This window comes from Corvus moneduloides, chromosome 7 (genome assembly GCF_009650955.1).
Source record: "Corvus moneduloides isolate bCorMon1 chromosome 7, bCorMon1.pri, whole genome shotgun sequence".
In the NCBI taxonomy this organism is placed as follows: Eukaryota; Metazoa; Chordata; class Aves; order Passeriformes; family Corvidae; genus Corvus; species Corvus moneduloides.
In genome coordinates, this window is record NC_045482.1 from 6,921,222 (window position 1) to 6,943,597 (window position 22,376).

The following is a 22,376-nucleotide window of genomic DNA, read 5'->3' on the forward strand; positions in this document are numbered from 1 at the left end:
CAAACCTCCTTTTCCTCTTGTTTGCTTAAGATTTGTATTTACATATGCACACACATCCATAAAAAATATAAACCTGTGAAGTATGTTTGTTTAAAAGGTAAATAATTATTCTGTTAAAGTGAAAGAAAATAATTATTCTGCTGAAGTGAAATGAAATTGTTGTCAGTAAATAAATGCAACTAATAATCTTTTTTCTGAAAGCATCAGTAAAATGCAGTGTTAATTCTATGTAAAAAGTGGTGCCAAGTCTATGAATACTTTTGCTGGGAAAAAATGGACAAGGTATGACTGAGGTAAGTATTCTATTTCTTTAGTGTGTTGGGGTTTTTTCTTTATTTATTTACTTTTGTTTCCTATCAAAATCCCTTCTAGAAGTTAAAAATGCTTTGTTCTTACTAGTGTAACACGTAACACTTGCTCCAGTGTGTCAGTAGACAGACAGCTTCTCCATACTGTCTGAGACAGTTTTATTATAATATGAAACTACATTTGGGCTCTGTTTTGAACTAAATTAATAGTTAGTCTTTGACCTACTAATTTATTTAGAATCTTGAAGTTTTCTCTGGATCATGCTAATTTCCCAGAGGCAAATCCCTGGCAGTTTTTTAGTCTACTAGATTAGAAGTGTCCCTTTAAAGTGCTCATCCTGATGGGTTCGATTCAATGCATTTAATTTCATGTAATACATTCACCACTCTTTTTAATGTGAGGCTTGCAAAAACCCTCGTCTTTAGAAAAGTATTGGTCTTTTTTCATGATCAGTGCTCTCTCACTGGCTAAAATCTTACAGGGACTCATCATCACAGAGATTACTCCAGGATGGATTGAATTGTGGGATGAAGGAGACTGAGCAGAGCTCTGTGAAGGAAAGAGGACAATATAGAAGGCAAGGGGAAATAGGAAGTGGGAAAGGGAGTTTTCAGAACACGATGAATGTGTAGAAATCAGATGTATTTTTTTTGAGATGACGGCAGATTGTTGGGTTTACATCTCTTCCTGCATTGTTAGTTTGTTCAGCTCTTAGCAGACATATCCAGTTGTTTCAAGAGATGCAGCCCCTCCTTGATGTGGCACTGAGGAGTCAGAGTAGCATGTGAAATGTGTTCTTAGGCTCTATTTTTAATTTTCCCAGTAAGGTGGGAGGAAGTGCCACCTCAATACTGTAGTGTGTGCTGAAATGATGCATATATTGACATGAATGAGCTTCTAGTAAATAATTTCCATTTCCTCTTAACCCATGTACAGATGCTTGACAGTTCTGGCACTGTGGTCTGTGCCTATCACAGCCATGCTGGTGAAATAAGGAAGTGTTTCTCTGTAACTGAAATAAAGCATTATTTGAAGCAAATGTAAAAGAATCTGTTTGAAAAGCTCTCAGTCAGACTATAATTGTTCTTTTTCCAGCAAAAGCTCACTTGAGCTTCTGATGTGTGACAAAGCTTAGGTAACAGTGTGTTAAATTTTTTAAAATTTCTAATCTGTTACAGTTTTTCTTGACTGTGAAGCACCAGCTTGGTGGAGACACCTAGATCTGACTAGATTGGGTTAAACTGCCTCCTGTAAATGACTGTAACAGGCACTGCTTGGTCCCCCCAGGATCTAGCCTTAGCTCCCTCATAATTGAGATTTTGTTGATGACTTCTGTGGAAATTGGTTGACCAGAAATAGGGCAGTGGGAATACTGTGGTGTCCTACTTTCCCAGACCCTGTTTTGCTGCTTTGTCCTTGGAAATTGGTGATGTGTTCTGTGTCCCTGAAGAGATGTTTGCCAAAGCTCTTCTTTTAAATATACATCCTAATGTTTGATTTTGCATTAAAATATTTTGAGGGAGTGCAGAGCTACAGAACTGTGCTGTATAGATTATGTGGATTGGCTGTTCGTATGCAACTGCAGCAAATGCTGATTAGCTCTGTGCTTCGGTTTATTTAATTTTTACAATATCTTTGTATTGTCTAAAAGCAGTTTTCTGTAAGTGTCTGTAGCTGAACTGTGGTGACCAGCACCCCTGACATCGAGCAGTAAAACATCAATATCTTTTCTCCAAAGGGCATTTCAAGGAGCAGCCTGTACTTGCTTTAAATTTAGAGCGATAATGCTGCCGTTTTGCCTAAAGATCAACCCAAATAAGGCAATTTTTAGCAACTGCTGCAGTCTGTGTCTGTCCTTATGTACCCCTGTTCTTTATCATTCATTTTGGGGTTAGTGTTGGGTCCCTGGCTGAAAAGTTGTAACTCCCCGAGGGATTCTGGAGAGGGGTGGTGCAAACTTAACCTCCTGCTAAGTGCGAGAGTGAAACTGTCAGTAGTTGTCAACTTCCAAGTATTTTCTTTTTGCAGCCAAGTGGAATGATTATATTTGTTGCGTGTGTTGTTCTTATCTAAATCTAAGGTTCTCTTTTCCTGAGAAATTGATTTTTACAGCTGGTTAGGTATTTGCTGAATTTTCTCAGACCTTTTGTGAACAGGGTGAGCTTCTTTGCTTCTCAGTTCAGTCATAGGTTGTTGAAAATAAAATACGCAGATTGTACTTACAACTAATTTATAAAGACAAAGTTAAAATTTCACAGGGCAAAACACTTGTGGTGTATTTTTTATTTTAGCAGAAGTCCTGTTCCATTTTAGGGAGGAAAAATAATGTTCTCCTATTTAGTTTCCGCTATTGTTTTAAATCAGAGGAGCAGCATATAAAACATCCTTATAAAGAATCATGTAATTAGTTTCTAAATGAGATATCCTGATACCAATTTGGAATAGATAGAATGATTTGTGTAGAGTTAGAAAGATCTTTATGCATGTATATGCCCATTGGTTCTAGGGTCTATAAATTACTGTGTGGAGTATGACAGGATAAAAGAACACTGATAGATAACAAATGAAGCCCACATTTGGTTGTAGAGGTTATTAATTAGATTTGCAGGTTATTTGATAGCTATGAGAAGCATAATTGAAAACCAGCCGGAGAGCTCACCCCAGTGCCTGACAATAACTCTCACAGTACACCCATAAAACTGTTATAGGAGTTTAGGGGTCACCTATTATGTCATTTTAATGCACTGTGCAAGGCAGAAAATTCAGTCCTGTGTCAGTGCTTTGTATCTTGCTCCAGAACAAAGGTACTCACAGATGGATGGTGAGCTGTGGGGAGGGGGCTTGGTCCAGCACTAAATCACCCCATAGCCCTCTGGTGCTGCCACAACTCCCCTTCATGTATGTGGATTTTTAATGAACTGAAGGTGCAGTAGGCTTTTACTTTTTCAATCGATGCTTTTGTAGTTTGTCACTGCTATTACTGTAGTTCTAAGGAAATTCTGAGAAGTAACGATTGGTGTTTGTGGGCAGGAGGATGGCTTTTATATGACCTTTTTTTACTGAAGCCAGATGTGTGTTGGCTGTCTAGATTATATGTTTCATTGATTTCCACCCCCATGGCAATATCCATTGCAATACTGGATGTGTAGTAAAACCCCATATTTTTATTACACATTTTTTCTTTACACATCAGTGCACCTTTCATATCCCTAATTGTGTTAAGCCAAAAAATACGGTGCTTCATGAATGTAAAAGATGGGTTGTTCAGTCAGCTAAGACGAAGAAAATGGCACAGCCCAGGTTTTCTCTGGCTGGGTAGCAGGGAGCCTGGTGTAGGCAGTTGCCATAAAACTCTTATCAGTGTGTGCCTTTTCTGGCGTGGGTTTAAACATCTCTGGGCAAGGGTGAGAGGAGTCCCCTCGGAAAGACGGAACTAATGAATGATTTAATTGTAGTTACTGTTCATCCCATAAGGTAATTGCTTAACTGGGTAGTTGTCTGTGTGTTTGAGATGAGTAACTGCCTCCTTCCAGGTACAGAACCTCTTTGGCTATAGGAATTTGGTGATAAATAGGGAAAGGAACTTAGGACTGGGTTGCAGAATGTGTAGGAATTCTTCCTGGGCAGTGCCCTGTGTGTGTGTTTTCACCACCATATCAGTTAATGATATGTGTAGTTTGGCATATATTGGTGCCTGTAAGGGCCCGGCCTTGACCATGGTAATTAAATCTCACAATAATGGTAACCAGATGACATGCTTATCTGCAGGTCAGAATAAGAACAAATTACATGGACCATAACTGAGATTTTTTGCACTGGTACATTTGTACCCAGCTTGCAATTCCAAGCCGTTCTTTGGCTTAATTCTGAGATACGATTTCTGAGTTAGGCCAGTGACGTGAAGCCAAATTCTTCTAATTCAGGCATTAGATGTTTCTCAAAGAAATGAGGCGTCATTTTACTGACCAGGACATTTCTGAAGGAGCTAAATATGGTAGAAGGCCTTGTTCCCCTTTGTCTGAATAACTGCTGTGTTTCTATGAAGGTTTATCCGAAACATTTTAATGCTGTGGGAGCTGGCATTTCCAGTGGACCTGCCAAGAGAGGAATCCCTTCCTCCGAGGCAGCACAAATCAAATTAGCAAGGACTGAGTTCTTTCTTCTAATTGTGGGAGTTCTGTCAAATCTGTTTAATACTGAGATACAGCTGACCCACTTGTGTTTGGCACGTGTCATTGACCAGAAAAAAGCACAAGGTTCATCCATTGTTTAAGTTTGCAGCTTTGCTTTTGTTAAAAAGTTAACCAACCATTCATTTTTTTATGTGAATTTTTTTTCAGTATATTTTATTGTGATTAAAATATCCTACTGCAGTTTCGATCATAGTTGAGACTTAAAAGTGTCTTTAAAGACTTGTAAATCAAGATATTTATAAAAAGGAAAAGAAAGACAATATTTTCTTTGCAAATTAGGTGTCTTGGATGTTACTATGACATTGTTAATAACTGAATGCCATTAAATCTGTGATAAATTTGCACAATAAATGGATGTGAGGCTTGTTGGGGGGGTTGGTTTGAGGAGGGAGCTGGTCGTGGGATGTCAAGCTTGGAAAGATATAGATCAGTGCTGTAGGACCAGAACTACAAACTCTGGGCTCCAGGGCCATGGGATTGTTGTGCTCTTAACTGGGCTGCAACAACTGGTCTCCAAAACTATGGTGAACATGGCTGTGTGAGTAAAAAATTGTTGTTACTGTTGGATTCTGGCTTTTTTTCACTTGGATTTTTAACACGTTATTATTTCACAAGCATTTGGATAGAGGCATAATGATGTGTCCTCATGTCTTCTGTTCTGTTACTGTTGAGGAGTGGAAAGGTTAATTTTTTAAAAAAGTCTCTCCAAAACCATTGCACCAGAGTTGCAAGTGACTTGTTGGCAGGGTATATTCTCGTTGATATCACCAAATCCAAGTGCAGGCAGGGCATGACTCCCTGCCGAGCAGGAGACTTCTTCTTGCCAGGAAGACTTGTTTTAGCGCAAAAGAAAGGCCAAAGGCACTGAGAGCCAGGGGTTGAGTCTCCTTTAATCTGTGTCTGGATATTCAGGGCTGTGAGGTGAGCACTCCTCTCTGGAGTAGCTGCTGCCTGTGTGTGACAGTCACATAGGTGGGGACTCTTCCAAAGCTGCCACTGGAGAGCCTTGTCTCAGCAACCCCCCTGGGATTTCAATCCGCATTTCCAGCCTCGCGTCTGCATCTCCTCAACACCCCTTCAGGCAGAGTATCACTTTTGGGAAATGCTGTGGCAATTTCTATACCCATAGGAGAAGGAAGTAATCAAAGTTCAGCATGGCTAAAAACAGCCAATGATATTTGTCAGTTCACCATGAGAGAGTGAAAAAGCACAGTTTTCTACAGTTTTACAGTCTTTTTTTTTTTTTTTGGGAACCCAAAGATTCTAAGAAAGTGGGGTTTAATATGGCTGTGACTGAAGGAGATGAGAGGAAGAAATAGTTTTGCACAGAACAACCTTTGAATTTACCAACAGCTGGAGGAGAGCTGTGGCATTTGCCCTCACTCCTGTATTTTCTTGTTAGGCTTTTTGTCAGCAGGAAATGGAAAATACTCATTGAAAGTATGGAATGATTGAAAGAATGTCTCTTTCTGAGTACATTTTAGGTTTTAATTTTTTATGACTTATTTCAGCTGTTAAAACTCGGCTCTTTTTCTCCTGACTTGATTCCAGCTGTTAAAATACCAGTTTATAACAGGCATTTCTGGTATTGCTTCTTACTGGCATGAGCTTGAATTTTTTACTGCTGAATTTCGTACTTTTAAATACCATTTCATTATATACTCCTGACTTCCAAATGATTTCTGGATAATAATATTGTACACAGCCTGTTTCCTCTCCTCTGTAGCCTTTTAACTAGTCATTGGCCAGGGGCAAATGACCTGTTTTTCAAGTTTTGGCAGCCACTGGAATGATGCTAGTATCTGTGTAACTGGATCAATGCCTGGAGGAGCTGTTTGGAGCCCATAATTTGCTGACATGACATAATTTTTTCCCCCAATCATTATGTGATTTAAAACTCCTCTAGCACAGCAATTTAAAGAAATTTTATTCTCAAAATATCTTACATAAGGAAAAAAAACCCCACCCAGATGACATTGTTCCAAGATTATTGTGCATTTTCTGTTTAATTCTGTTAAATACGTTTGAGTACACTGGGTCTTTTTTTATTTTTCTGAAAATATGTATTAATTTGCTCAAGGAGATGTAGATTTTTGTATAACACTGCAGAGAATCAGTCTGGCACAGCTGGTAAGTTTTTGCTGTGTATGTGGTAAACAGTAATAAATTGAGGCCAGTGTAGCTTTTGTTGTGTGCAGGTCATTTTTTGCATGAATATACGATATGCTCCGTGCATATAATAGATCTAAATAAATACTTATTTCAGAGAGGCCCAACTTGGGCATCTCCACTACACACTGGATTTTTTTGATGGATTGCACTTGGCTCCTCAAGACCTATTCATTTAAATCAAGGTCAGTGGCAGTAATCTCTTGGTGCAATGTCAATCTCAATTATAGTGGGGATAGCATAATGAAATTGAAGTATGATTTTAGGTAGATACATTTCAAATAACTTAACTTGACATTTGACCTAAATAGAAATGCATGTTCGTGATGAATGTATTTGAAAGTATTAGGATACAAAGTAGTGCAGTGGTATTGAACAGTAGTATATCTGTAACCAAAATCCTGGAAAATTTGTTATTTAAAATATTTTTAACAGTGATCCATAGATATTTTAATTTCTAACAATAAATTAATTTTATTCTTGAAATAATGTGGAATTCTGTCCCTTTTCACATACTGTGAAAAGACTCTCTAATAATTTATTTGCCATCAGGGTGGAAGAGAAATTGAATGTGGTTCAGAGCACCTTGAGACTGCTGTTCAAGTGGATTTATTATTTTCAACATACTTTTTAGTCACTGTAATTATGATCTCTGCAAGGCACTGGGTATGGTACAGACTATCAGATCTTCTAATTGGCAGTAGAGAGATACTGTTTAGAAGTTGCAATGTCGGAACTGAAAAGTAGCCCGGTGTAAGTCTGGTGGGAGATAGTAGTTTAAAACAGTGTCTGGATGCATTTGGTTGCTTTATAATAACATTACACATGTAAATATAAATGTGTTGTCCCTCTGTCTGTAGACATCAGGTTCTCTGCTTTTACAAACTCAAGGTGCATCTTGAAATGTGTGTCCCAAGCCAAGGGTTACACTTGGATAACAAGACCATCTGTACTATCAGTGTGATATTGCAGAGCATATTAAATCTCACGTCATCACAGATGCGTTCTTCAAGCTTAAACAAAAAGGGGAAGATTACTTTGTAATTTGGTTTTGACTGGGTTTTGTTTTGGGGTTTTTTGGGGGCTTTTTGGGTTTTTGTTTGGTTTTTTTTTGTTTTGTTTTTGTTTTTTTTTTAACTGGTTAGTTACTATGTTTGTTGAGTTTGATAAACACTTTTTGACACCTTTGTGCCCTGTCTTAAGGTTTTTTGTTTCCCTCTTCTCTGGGGTATATAATTGCATGGTTACCCCTGCCTTTGGCTAGAGATATTCAACAATAACAAAGACCTGAACTCCAGGACTTCTTTACAAGTTTATGGTCCTTAGTTGTGATGTATTATCATGACCTCCTGTTTTTCTTTTTGTCAATAGGATCTGTTTTTACGCTAAAAGTTCAAGTAAATGACATCATCAGTCATCAGTACCTGCGACAAGCGGTGGTGGAGGTGTTTGTGAACTACACCTTGACAAATTCTACTCTTACTGGGAACAATGGAGCAGTGTTAATAAAAGTCCCCTACAAATTAGGATTAAGCTTAACTATTGTCTCATACAAGGATGGCTACCTGCTGACACCTTTGCCTTGGAAGACTACAAGAATGCCAAGTACGTAAGCATCTTACAGTCCTATTATTAAACTGTATCTGGCAGTAATTAAATTTCTCTCCCAAGCTGTCTGGGTAGTTGCTGTCAGCTGAACATGACTCAGTGAAGTCAGTCAAGGGAGGTGATGCCTGTCAATGCAGATCTAAGGGTGAACGGTCTGTTAAACTTGTCAAAATTCTGATTACTCTAAAACACAAAATAGCCCTTTCTAAATCTAAGTAGGTTATGTTGTGACACACAGTGAATTCTTAGAAATTTTTTTGCCTAGATTTAGCAAAGAGCTGTTAATGTGTTCTGACAAAAATCCTGTTGACCTGAGTGATTCCTGGAGTGCCAATGCTTTTTGTCCTCTATGACAGGTATAACCTGTTGTTACAGCTCCCCTTAAGCAGTGTTTCCTCACAGGTTTTCTTGTTTAACTACTGCATACTCTTAAAAAGGTACATGATTTTTTTTAAAAAAAGAGACTTTTAAGAATTCTAGTCACTGTTTATCCATAGAAGGTATAAAACAGTAGCAAACATTCAACAGAGGTCTTTCTGCCTAAACACTAAAATTGCTGCTCTGGATAACAGGAGTAACTTATTTAGTCTTCATGTACTCTCTGGTTTATTAAGTGCTCTGTTCAATATTTCTTTGGATTTGGAGACCTTGGAGGATTTTTTTTGGTTGCACGGTGTAACAGATATTACCATTTTCCACAGTATACTCGTCCGTGACGCTTTCATTATTCCCACAAAGTCAAGCTAATATATGGCTGTTTGAAGATACTGTCTTAATTACTGGAAAACTGTCTGGTAAGTTCTGTGTATGCAGACTGTAATTAAACACTTTGTGATAGCCATCTGTACACACATGGAAAAAAATTAAGCATCATCTTATTCTCATGTAATACCTATCCACTCAAAGCCAGATTTTCTGTTAATTACGTAGCTGTATGAGGGGCTGTGACAAGTGCTAGACTGGAAATACATAAATCATGGAGAAAGCGGGTGAAAACAGGTTGTTATGCTAAGTGGATTTCTGAAGAGTAGTAAAAACACTGTTTGTGTGTTTTACTGTGGCTAAGACAAAATATTACTCTTTTACAGATGCCAAATCTCAACTGAGTGTTCAGTTTCCAAAATCTTTAATAAAGCTTCCAACGAATCATATTGCAAATGTTACAGCCTATCTGACAGTGCCAGAGCAATTTTTGAAAGTGGACAGCTTTCTCTATACAACAGGAATTATTCTAAATAAATCAGGTATGTGAGTATGTTGGTTAAGAATTCCTATAAAAAAAGATTATAATATTAAAATGCATATGAGTGCACAGTGTTTCAGAAAAACATATGCTTAATTTAAGAGGGCTTGAACCTGTTTCCATTATATTAAATCACAAAGCTTTGTTCCATAGGAGTAAGCTATAAACACATCAGGTGAGTAATCAGTGTTACTCTATGTTGGTCCTTGTAGTATGAGAACGTATCTTGGTGCACTGAAATACTCCTTCAGAGTCTGCTTTCACATATATATATATATATGTTCAGGATTTCATGAGACTGGAATTGGTTTAGTAAACACCTTAAAAATGCAATTATAGCCAGACTGTAAACTAGGTGAACCTAAAGAAATCAGTGTAACAGCAGCCATTGACTTCAGCTGTGGGGATTCTGCATTTTCACTGGAGTGATTGGTTCTAGGGCGTTGCACCCAGCACAAAGATTGTGTGGAACCTCTTGCTTGGCTCACAGTCAGTCAGTCTGGGCAAGTTTGGGACCAAGTGGTCCCTGTGTATACGGCGCACAGTTGTAATAATGTTTTTTGTTCATCTGTTTCGCTGGAGAAGCACTAAGTGGTTTCATGAGTCATAACTCTGCTCTTATACCACTGGATTTTTTAGTATTTGTCATTCTATCAGATAGTTTTTTAATTTGCCTAAGTGCAGTAACCTCTGGTAGGTTGTACTGTGTGCAGTTCCATCTTTCTTTTGTTCTTTTCTTTCTATTCCCAGTGGATCTGAAGTCATGAGGCTCTGAAATTCATTGTAGTGCATGAAGAGGGCACTCCATGGCTTGTTTAAACTCGTTATACTCTATTCTTTAATTTTCATTCCATCAAAGGCATCATATATACTGATATTTTGACATAGATATTTTAAAATCTTTTGTTATCAGTATTTCATCTCTTTAAATGGAAGGCAGAAGGGAAGAAGCATAGGAGACTAAGCAGTGTTTATCCTCTTTGAGTTTTCCCTTCAATTTGTCTGGCATGTGTTTTAAATTATTCATATACCCCTAAAGGAATAGGCTTCGTTTTAGGGCAGGTGGAAGCTAATTGATATCTGATGTGCCAGTTCTCTCACAACCAGCTTCTAACAGCCTGCATAGATTTAACATGATTCTGCTGCTTACTAATTCTGTTTCAGCTTCTCTCACCATCTTGTCATATTGGGCATTCTGGAGCATTTGCAAACTGCTGAAAGGGAAACAAAGGAAAGATACTTTCAGGCTGCTTTGTAAATGCAACATTTCCTCTGAGTGCTTTGACAAGCCTCATGATTACCTATTCAGTTAATTCTGGCTGCCAAATTAGGAAATTAATCCTTACAGGAGGAGTTCCATATGCCTTCAGTTTGATTCAATGTTATGTACATTGTGATTATACCAAAATTCTTGTATGATCTGTATTTCACATCAGTTAGGTGTTTTGCAGCCTCATTATCTGAGGGGAAAAACCCTCTTTCCCCCGTCCCAAGAGAAGTTTTGCCTCATCGTTAATTCTACAGTCGGCATAGAACCTGGATGTTGCAAATCTGTTTCTCTTACAGCATTAGTATAGAAATGACTGTGTTTTGTTTTAATCATAGGTTGTTAAAAGTTCAGAAGAAAAGTAATGTTGATTTTTATTTGACCAAATTGATAACAGCTGACTGTGTAGCTGGATGTAGATGAGGACTTGCCTTTAGTAGCTTAATTCTTAATTTGTTTCTTTTAAAATAAACTATGAATGGAGAATTACAAGAGATTTCTTGTTTTCAGGTTTCAAAAGCATGGAATTAACTCCTCTTGCTGCCATATGTGTAAATGTTCTTTTGGCTGGGAAAGAACTGAATGTAAATGGTCCTATTCAGGTTACACTTCCTCTTCCCACAACTACTGTAAAATCAGGAGATGCTGTACCTGCCTGGACATTCGATATGAAAATTGGTAAGTGGGTTAAGTTATTTGTTATTCTGCCTTCCAGCACACGCCTGTAGTTTCGGGCACACGGCACTGCAGGTCATGGAACAGTGATGGCACTATTCTAAGAAGTGATGGTCAATAGATGGTCAATTTTCTTAAGGGACTACCTTGAATTGTTAGTTCAAAAAGCTTTGGTAAAATTCATTAGCATTCCTCTTGCCTGCTTTTTTAATGTGCTGGATTTTTATTTTCGTGGGAGGTTGAGTATTCACAGAACATATATTTTAGATGATGTTAAATTTCAAGCCTAGTAATTTTGTGAATTCCTTCTTATAAGAAAGCAAACCAGAACTGAAGGTTTGGATGCTTTGTTTCCTAGACTGTAGCTCTAAAGCTCATCCTTTGATGCTAGAACTGGAATAGATGTTGCTTCAGTTAACAAAAACAATTCAGAAAGTGAAATGAAGGGGAAATAAGAGTTATTCAAGGGAACAACATCGTTCTTCCAAAATGCAAAGAGGAGGCTGGGGATTAGTCATTCTAAAGCTTTTGTCATCCCTTCATGTCTAATTTTAGTCAGGAGTGAGTAATGAGCTACATCCACATAACCCATTTAGATGACCTGTATTAGGTGTGGGTGCATTAATGTCCTGATTGTCCTACATTGTACCTTATGGTTGCCATCACACTTCAGCTTGAAATATGCAAGTGAGTTAGGAGGGCATGTGCTGCTCCTTATCAAGGCAAAAAGCTTTTGTCCAGCTGTTGGAAGTACAGGAGAGGGACACCAGCTCTAACAAAGTGTTGTTTATGTGTTCAAGAAACTGATCATCTTAATGGAGAACAACTGAAGAACATGGATTTGAATTAAGAACATGCTAATAAAATTTGGCTAGGCTGTCTTGTGGGGAAAAAAGTAAATAGGATAAGTTTTGGCATAGAAGATTAAGTCTGTCTATACACCTAGAATACTTTAGAGGGGTAACTGGTGGGAAGAGATGGCATTTTTCATCAAATAAAGGGTTTTAGTCTGAGGTGGCAAAATATCACCCAGGGTTTAAATTTCTTACTGCCACAGCCACTTTTGCCAGCTCCTGTGCTCATCCTGTGCTGAGCTGCTTTAACTCCCTAAACAAAGCTAAGTCAACACTGTTGTTAAAACAACGAGTTGACAGAACTGGAGCAGCACAGGATCAGGTCAGAATATAAACCAGTGTAAGGTGTTTGTTATGTGGGTGTTGAGGGTCCTTCTCAGCATTCCTACGTAAGCATGTTGGCCTTGGGAGTAAAACAGGAGCCAGGATCATGGCATGCTGATCCAAAACCCAGTAAAACCAGTTGTTTTTTTCCTCTCCAATGGGATGTACTTTGACAGAGATTCCAGAAAGGCAAATTGTTTGTAATGGATACTCTCTGAGGTGTACTGTTCACATGGAGCCTTCACTGCTGCTTGCTGAGGAGAGAGCAAGGAGGATGGCAAAAAAGGACAGAAACTTTTGGGGCATAACTTAACTTGAACTTTTTCTCCCATTTCTTCCTTTCTTACAGTAAAAATTTGCAACTGTATTCACTTTCTGGATGTTTATTCTTAAATATGTTTCTTTTATTTTTTACCTTTGATCCAACACATGAAAAATGACTTTTTCCCAAGGTAACTGAGTAATTGCAAGGCATGCTGTAGTCAAGGTTCTGGTGACTGAGGGCAGCTGAACACCTCATCTCTGCAGCAAGCATTCCAGAGCATCCATAAGGAGCAGCAGGCCCTCATCTGAGCTGAATGCATAGCTCCTGCTGCACTCAGTAATGAGGCTCTGGCATCCAAGATGTTGCATGCGGGATGTCCCCAGCAAGACACTGACACAATTTTTAACTCTAAAGTCCTTGGGTAATGTGTTATGATGGTAATCAGAGCTCCCATGTCAGTATTGGAAGTGGCAAGGGAACAGGTCTGTGTGGGCTGACCCATATGCACCAGGAAAAAGATAGAAACTGCTTTCACAGGTCTGCCTGTGCAGTGTTCCCTGGGGTTACTCCAAGTGTAGTAGTACTGAGACTGTTCCTGGAAAATGAGCTTTGGTAATTGTACTCCAGCTGCTGTAAATGCAGAATTTGTTGATCTGTATTGAGTATGTCTTCCTTCTCACTAAATATTTTGCTGCATTAGTGCTAAAAGTGCTTTGTGGATTTTAATAGAATTACAAAAACCAGAAAGCTTGCATTCAACATTAAATTGAGAATTATATCCTTCTGCTTGAATGGCAGTAAAGCATAGAGAAAATGGGCTTACTCATTAATCACATTTTAATATTTTTTCTTAATACCTAATATTTTCTATGGAGTATATTGGGGGAAGATGTAATTTACAGAAAAGGACAGCAAACAGTGTATAGCTTCTTATGGATTTGTTCAGTTAAGATAGAACTTCTGGACACCTAGAAATTATTTTTGCCTTTTATACAATGCTTGCTGGTATTACTCCTGACTCTGGGCAACGTTTCTCAGGTGGCTGAGAAAGCACTTTCAGAGCTCTAGGTGGTTGCTGCTGCCCTTCCCCTCTGGCAGCCATCACAAGCACCAGGAGAAAGCCGCATGTTTTACTGCTAAGTGATATTTTCTCTGTGTGTGCCTGTGCATGTGAGCATCTGTGGCAGGCATCCATCCTCATCTTTACCTCCTGGCTGGGAGATATTTACTTTTGCTTTGCTGAAAGAAGGGTCCTGGAAGAAAATAGAACTGAAATTCATATAAGCTCCGTCTTACATGAGCTATACTGTTTTCATACTTCGATTACTGGTGTTTAAAAAAAGCTGGTGGTTGTCTCTACCTCTCAGTATTTGCAGGTTGAATATGTAAGGTTGGTTACATGAGGATGTTTTCTGTCCTTAGAATTTCACAGATGGCCCACAATAAATGTGTTTAAGTGAATTAAGTATAATTCTCCCTCTTCTAATGGACGCTTTATTAATTGTAGAAGCGGGCATACCATAATACCTGTCCCATGTGTTGCCAAACAGATGGTGTGTCCTAACAATAGCACTTCCTTGGGCTAAGTGAACTGTTACAGCCTTGGGGCAGGGAGAAGGAGAGAAACATTCAAGACAAACATTGTTTATCCTATTGCAGCTTAATAAGATTAAAATGTTTTCCCACTAAGTTCTGCTAGCTGATGGTAAACTTGTGTTCACATGCATCAGTTAACCTGCTCCCTCATTTTTTAGTCTTGGCCTTCATGCATGCTTAAGGTCATATAATAGGCTTTCTCAAATTATTTGTGTGCATATCTATGTGCATATATGTAAAAGACATTTATTAATAGAAAATAAGTCATATTAATTTTACTTTTGGTAAGTAATGTTGATGCTTTGTTTCAAAGTAAACAGCCACAGAGGGATATTTGCAATGAAATTGTCAGGAGAGGAAGTTTGCCTGTTTAGCTAAAGCTGTGTAATAAACAATGGCTAAGTCAGAAGTTTCAGTTTTCTTATGACCTTGTGTATTTTTGGTAATAGCATAATTGCTGATGGTTTGAGGTATAGAAGAATCTTGCATGGCATGTGCAATGTTTGTCCTTTTTTTCCCTCCAGGTGCTTGGGTAAACCGTGGGCTAGGAATGGTCAAGGAAGTGGATGGTCAGTTAGTATGGACATACACTGCTCAACACTTGGGCTACTGGATAGCAGCTCCACTGCCTGGAACGAGAGGTATGGCAACAACTGGCCAAGCAATTGCTGAATGCCCCACGTAAGGCTGTCAGTTTGATTTATTTATTTAATAGCAGGAAGGGAGAAGTGACATGCAGCTTCTTCACTTGGATAACTTTTGTTTGAGTCCTTACAGTGATTTTCTTGCATGTTTTGTAAATTCATATGAAGGAATCTATCAGAGAAACAGTATGTCTTATTCCAAAACCAGGTAGGACTCTCTGACAGAGTACTAAGTAGAAAATGTAGACCACTTTTCTAAGTTAGTTTGGACAATTAATACAAATATAATTTGTCTGGAATGAGGTAGATGTCATGGTAAGGCTTTAGTACTTGAGATGAACCTGTCAATATATTGTAACCTGTTTGTATATTTTCTAGTTTGCTGAAATAGCAAGGTGAAAAGGGAAGGATGAACATAATGCCATTGGAACACAAAATGACTGGAAAAGTACCGTTCAGTTTATTAGCTCTGCACATCAAGTGGAATCATTTGGTTTTAAGAACTAATGCTTGTCTGGTTTTGTTTGACAATCTAGAATCCATTATTAGTGCTGTTTCCAAGGACATAACAGCCTATCACACAGTGTTCCTTACGGCCATACTGGGAGGAACTCTTGTCATTATCATTGGATTTTTTGCTGTTCTTCTTTGTTACTGCAGGTAAGCAAAAAGAAGTTTCAGTGGGCTCATTATGAGTAGAGTTTGAGGTTGATAAAATAGCCTTTTCAGGTTAAGACTTGTTTCCTTAGCTAAACTATAATGGGTAGCCTAAAATTTTTTAAGAAATTACAGTTACAGAATTTCATTTTAAGTTTGTGATATCTCATTACACTATGACTTCTTAACCAAAGTCTAACCTTCAGCTTTGCTAGTCAACAGTCCAGTATTTTGTAGTATGCTCTGCAGTCACCTTACTTCTCTTTCGCATAGGGATAAATGTCGTCACACACAGAAGAAGGAAAAAAACACAACTAAGCTGGAGGTCATAAAAAAAGATCAGACAACGTCAACAACTCACATAAATCACATCAATGCTGTGAAAGGGTCTTTAAAGTTGGAGGATAAGTCACAGTTATATACACCGAAGATTTCTTCATACAGCCCTCAAAGAAGGCTGTCCATAGACACAGAAGACGGAAAATCACAAGACAATTTTAAAATCTACACAGAGGATGCTTCTTACCAGTCATCCTGTCAGACTGGTCAGGCAAGAAATTCAGCCCATTCAGTGGAGCCTAATGCTGGAGTGAGGTTTTTACAGCAGCCAAAGCACAGTAACAGTGTTATTTCCCAGGCTCCTAGGGACATTCCAGACCAAAACAGATACCTTTCACTGAAAGAGGAGATATATGGGCTTTCCCACATCCCAGAACATCTAATGCATATTTACAATCAGCCTATTGCTATTCTTCAAACCTCAGACCTTTTCCACTCCCCAGAACAACTGCATCCTGCTAAATCAGCAACTTTGCCAAGGAAAGGGCAGCTGGTGTATGGCCCCATGATGGAACCCATGAATCGCGACAATTACATGCAAACACTCCCCAAAATGCCAGTGCACTCTCATCCCCAGCCTTCTGCCTGCAGAGATGAAAACACTACCCTGGGTGGTGAAGAGGGCTTACCTTCCCAAACATCCAACTGGAGCCGGTACACCAACAGCTTACTGGAATCTGTCTCTGTTCCTGGGACATTGAATGAAGCAGTTGTAATGACTCCATTTTCATCTGAACTTCAAGGTATTTCGGAACAAACATTGCTGGAACTCTCTAAAGGAAAACCATCTCCACATCCTCGAGCATGGTTTGTGTCCCTGGATGGAAAACCAATTGCTCAAGTGAGGCATTCCTTCATAGATCTGAAAAAGGGCAAAAAAACAGAGAGTAATGATACTAGTCTGGACTCTGGTGTGGACATGAATGAGCATCATCCTAGCAGGAAACTGGAGAGAGAGAAAACTTTCATTAAAAGTATGCCACATTCTAAGATTCTTTACTTGGAAGATCTGGATCTGAGTAGCAGTGAAAGTGGGACCACTGTTTGCACTCCAGAGGACCAGGCTGTGAGGCACATTATGGAAGGAGGGAATGGGCCAGTCATAGAACAGCATGATGAGGAAGGTCTAAGAAAAAAATCTCTACCAGGAAGTCATGAGTCTGGTATCCCTTCTGCTAAAAAAAGGGATAGACCACCTCTAATGAAAAGAGATAGCAAAACCAATATCTGGAAGAAAAGAGAGGAGAGGCCCCTTATTCCTATAAATTAAAACACAATGTGCTTTGTGCTTTTGCTCTCCCTGCTGGTTGTTGACCTCTTGGCTGCTTCTGTAATTCTGCAGTGTTGGGTTTACAAGGGAAAAGTTGTTTTCTAGTATAAAAAGTTTCCTTTTTTTAACGTACAGATTGAGTTACTAAACTTCAGCTGGGCAATTGATATTCCATGCAAATTGAAAACAGGGAAATGCTACTTGTAAACTTTTCCAGTTCCTGATTTTATTGGCAGTATGGGGAAGGCCCACATTTTAATTAGCCTGTCATTCTTGGACACACCTTTGGGAATGCACAGTGAGAAATGTAGGCACATGTTTTAATATTTTTGTACTTGTTGCTAATGTGATGGTAGCCTAGTTAAAGCCATTCCTCAGCCTTGTTCCTAATCAACGTGACCATTCTGTACAGCATTTTATATGTGAACTTTTCTAGGGATCTGTTACTACTTCTTTGTACAATGTGAAATGTTTCATCCGTTGGTCCCACAACACCAGCAGATGAGCTCTGTTGGATTTATCAGCGGAGCTCTATAGCATTACTGCCCTCCCTGTGTGGCCATCCATGTGCAATTCCATACAACAGTGGGGGAAGGGGGAAGTGTACAAGCTCTGTGGCCACTGCAGTTCACGGTCCACGCTATCTTAAGATGTTGCCCATCTGCTTTGTTTGAATCTGCTTTGTTATGGCCCATGGAAGTTGAAGACTGACATCAGTTGTGAAGTATCTATGTCCAGCAGAAAAGGACTGGTTCTGGTAGCATTTGAAGCTGCAGCTACTCCTGATCCCAGTGTCTTGTTTTGGCTTCTTTGTCAGTGAACATCTTCTCTTCTGCATGCTGTTGGGCCAATTGTGCTCCACAATATAGCCTTGAATTTCTGCATATTTATAAGCGAGAGTTTGGCCCATGATGAAGTGTGTAAGATTAGACAAATTATGCCTTGGAAATAGTTTCTTGAGCAGGAAAGCTCGGCACTGTTGCTTTTTATTTTATGTTTAAAACAACGGGAGATCATTTGAGGTTTATGTGCCTACATTTTGCCAGCCTGAGCTGCTTTTATCTAGGTTTGCAGAGGAGTTAAGCAGGCTTTAAAAGTTGGGGGGAGGGTTACGAGCATGAGACAGAAGATTGCAAAATTTGGTCTATAATGCAATATAAATACTACTTATGACTCATCTTAGAGTTAAATTTACCAAAAGTCATGAATGCATGAATTGTAACTAAGATATGTATAGAGGAAGGAAAGGCCATCAAAATATTCTTTAATTTTAATGTTCATCTTGTCAAAGTGATCATTTCAACTTTGGCTAACAGAAAAATGGATGCATCTCTTAATGTGCTTCATACAGTATACAGAATGTATTTCTGTGGCTTTGAGGCTGTTTCCCCGGTGAAATAAGTTCCAGCATTTTGGCTTTGGCAGTTTGATTATAAATCATCCTAAAAAGGCTTTATAAATATTTCCCTTAGAGCTTGGTTAAGGTTCTGTACCAAGACCCAAACATACAATGCCTATATTTGAATTGTGGTGTGAACAGTGCTTGGTTGTCTGCCCTGTAGTACACTCCAGAGTTGGGAAGTATCCTATGCAGCTGGGCTTCTGGGAATATTTACTCAGGAAATATTACTGTGAAATATGTCTGTTGTGTTGGGATTGTCAGTTGTCTGGTGCTGTTTCTAGAAGAATATGTAAGGTAACCACGATGGTACTAGCAATGCATCAGTCCAAATTCTGGTGAGCAGTTGCTTCATGAATGAAGTGTTCCTATTGAGTTCACAAGTATGAAAGTGCAAATTGAGTTCGAGATAAGCGTGTGTGTGGTGGGTTGACCTTGGCTGGATGCCGGGTGCCCATCAAGCCTCTCTGTCACTCCCCTTTCCCAGCTGGACAGGGGGACAGAAAATAACTCCTAGTTGGAAAACAACTCCTAGATTGGGATAAGGTAGTTTGCTAAAGCAAAAGCAAAAGTTTGCGTGTGCACCAAGAGGAAAAAAAATAGTCTCTCCTTCTCATCAGCGAGCAATGTGTGGCCACTTCCTGGGCTGCTTCAACACGTGTAGTGGTTGCTCCAGATGGCAAACCTTGTAAATAACAAATGCCCCCACTTCCTCCTCCTTTCCTTAGCTTTTATATCTGAGCTGACGTCATATGGTATGGAATATCCCTTTGGTTAATTTGGGTCAGCTGGCCTGGCTATGTCCCCTGCCAGGATCTTGCCCACCCCCAGCCTGCTGATTGGCAGGCAATGTTGAGAGTCAGCACTGATGCTGTGCCAGCCCTGCCCAGCAGTAGCCAAAATACTGGTGTGTTATCAACACCTTTCCAGCTCCCAGTGGAAAGCACAGTGCTGGGAAGGCTGCTATGGGAAATGAACTCCAGCTCAGTCACACCCAATATCCATGGGCATCACCATCACAGATGGGAATCTCGGCTCCGGCACCTGGAGCACCTCCTCCCCCTCCTTCTCCACCGACCTTGGTGTCTTGCAGAGTTGTTCCTCTCACATATTCTCACCCCACTCTTCTCTGGCCACAATTACATCTGCACAGTAACTTTTTTCCTTCTCAAATCTGTTATCACAGAGGTGTTACCATCATTTCTGATTGGCCCAGCCTTGGTCAGCAGCGGCTCTGTCCTGGAGCTGCTAGCATAGGGGAAGCTTCTGGCAGCTTCTCACAGAAGCCACCCATGTAGACCCCCCCACTACCAAAACCTGGCCACTCAAACTTAATACACATGGTGAAGCAGCTGTCCCCCTGCAACCCATGGCGTGCAGATACCCACCTGCAGCCTGTGGAGGATGCATGAAGGAGGCTGTGAACCTACAGGAAATCTGTGCTTCAGTGGGCTCCTGGCAGGACCTGTGGACATGCAGAGAGAGCAGCACACCCTGGAGCAGGTTTCCTGGTAGGACTTGTGGCCCTGTGGGGGACTCGTGCTGGAGGCAGGCCGTGCCTGAAGGACTGCACTCTGTGGAAGAGTGAGCCACGTTGGCGCAGTTTGTGGAGAACTGTTGCCCGTGAGAAGGATTCAAGTTGGAGAAGTTCATGGAGAGCAGCCTCCTGTGGGAGGGACCCTGCACTGGAGCAGGGGAAGGACTTCTGTCCCTGAGCAGCGGCAGAAACCACGGGTGATGAACGGACCCATTCCTGTCTCCCTGTGTCACTGCAGGGAGGAAGTAGAGCTGGGAAAGAGGGAGGGGTGGGGGGAAGGTGTTTCTAAGATTTATTTTACTTCTCATTATCCTGCTCTGATTTTGTCAGTAATAAATTCAGTTAATATCCCCAAGCTGAGTAAGTCTGTTTTGCCTGTGACGGTATTCAGTGAGTGATCTCTCCCAGTCCTTATCTCAATTAATGAACTTTTCATTATATTTTCTCTCCTCTGTCCACTTTGTCCAAGGGATTGGTAGAGTGGCTTTGGTGGGTGCCTGGCATCCAGCCAGGGTCAAACCACTACGGTGTGCAAATAAGTCTGTAATTAAATTGGCCTATAGAACCTAAAAGAGGTTTAATTATGATTCATCTATTTCAGATGTGAAGATGGCTTGTCATATTAGCATACCTTTGGTTCTCTTTTTAGGTAACAGGAATTTTGTTGTCCAACACCAAATACATTTTCACAATACTTTTTTTTTATGTGCAGTTCTACTGGATTTTTTTATATGACTTCTTAGCCCCAGATATTGATAATTGCATCCTTTGCTTTATTATTTACATTAGTAGGAGTCAATTTATGTATGCACATTTCTTCTGAAAGCTGCTCTTAAGGTTCAATATTGCCCTGTTTGCAGAGTTGCATTGGTTCTGATGGCTCCCTTTTCAAAAAGAGATTATTATACATTCTGTTGAACATAATAGAAAATCCCTGACAAGCTAATGGTTTTGAGGAGTTCATATTAAATTCATATGCCTTTACTTGAAATTTTGTTCACCTACAATAATATTTCAGATTTTTTAATGCATTTTTCATTGTATGTACCAAAAAGACCTAATTTCTCAAACTTACTTGTATCATTAAAAAATACAGCCTACTGTAAATGGCTTTATTTACCTTGTTTCAAAGGAACCAAGTTTGGCACTCCATTGTTCTCGTTCTCTGACAGAGTATGTATCTGGTTGTCAAAGAAAAAGGATTAGAAATCCAACTCTAAAATGATTATGATTTATATTCACACAGAATATTTCAGAATATATTATCTCAGTCTTCACATTCTAGCTGTATGTTGGAATTTATGCACTGGAAAAACCTGTATTGCCTACTAGTGATTAGAATTCTTTTTGGTTTTAGATCATTAAAAAAAGGAGTTTGACTATGCTGAGCTCTAAGAATTTTAATTCCACAAAAAATTCTACATGATGTTTAACATGTGGAGAAGACAGAATGTCACAGTGAAATTTGTTTTGGTAGTCAAACTAATGGTTTTCTGTATTTCTCTGTATGATTTCAACATATGAATTTATAGGAATCACTGAATTTCTTTTTTAAGATTTCTGTTGACTCTTTGTGGCATTAACAGACTGTTAAAATGCTGGTGCCAGAATTGGGCCTATACAATAATTACCATGGATTTGTGGCATATAGCTCTTGGAAAGGCTGGGGAAACCTTCAGAGGTTTTGGCTTCTTTGAATCTGGAGGTTGCTTACCTTGAGAATAAGAAGTGGGCCATGTCTGTGAGCCCCTTCTAAGGAGAGGGGAATGAGTAGGGAAAATTGGAAAGGATACAGCTTCTTTCTGATGCTAATTTGCAAACTGGTATGTATTTGTGCTTTGGTGGAATCAATTCTTTTTGAAGAATACAAATGTTTGCAAGACTTATGTCTCAGTTTTTCACAAGGCACTTCTTGAGCTGTCAGCTTTTGCAAGAAAATCCTTTATTTATGTACATATAGTTTTAAGTGCAAGCTCATTGACAGTAATTTTTAGATTGTTACCAAATGCTAGATATTTTAGAATTAA

The 22,376-nt window shown here is 39.4% G+C and overlaps 1 protein-coding gene across 1 annotated transcript in view; it reads left to right on the forward strand.

Annotated features, from left to right (window-relative positions):
* FAM171B (family with sequence similarity 171 member B) overlaps positions 1-19,054 on the forward strand; it is a 32,420-nt gene extending 13,366 nt beyond the window's left edge. The window contains exons 2-8 of the mRNA XM_032114224.1: positions 8,043-8,276; positions 8,981-9,073; positions 9,368-9,523; positions 11,300-11,467; positions 15,028-15,144; positions 15,684-15,807; positions 16,078-19,054. Coding sequence (XP_031970115.1) covers positions 8,043-8,276; positions 8,981-9,073; positions 9,368-9,523; positions 11,300-11,467; positions 15,028-15,144; positions 15,684-15,807; positions 16,078-17,413 — 2,228 coding nt within the window. The 3' untranslated portion in view covers positions 17,414-19,054. The remainder of the gene's footprint in view (positions 1-8,042; positions 8,277-8,980; positions 9,074-9,367; positions 9,524-11,299; positions 11,468-15,027; positions 15,145-15,683; positions 15,808-16,077) is intronic.
* The last annotated feature ends 3,322 nt before the right edge of the window (positions 19,055-22,376 follow it).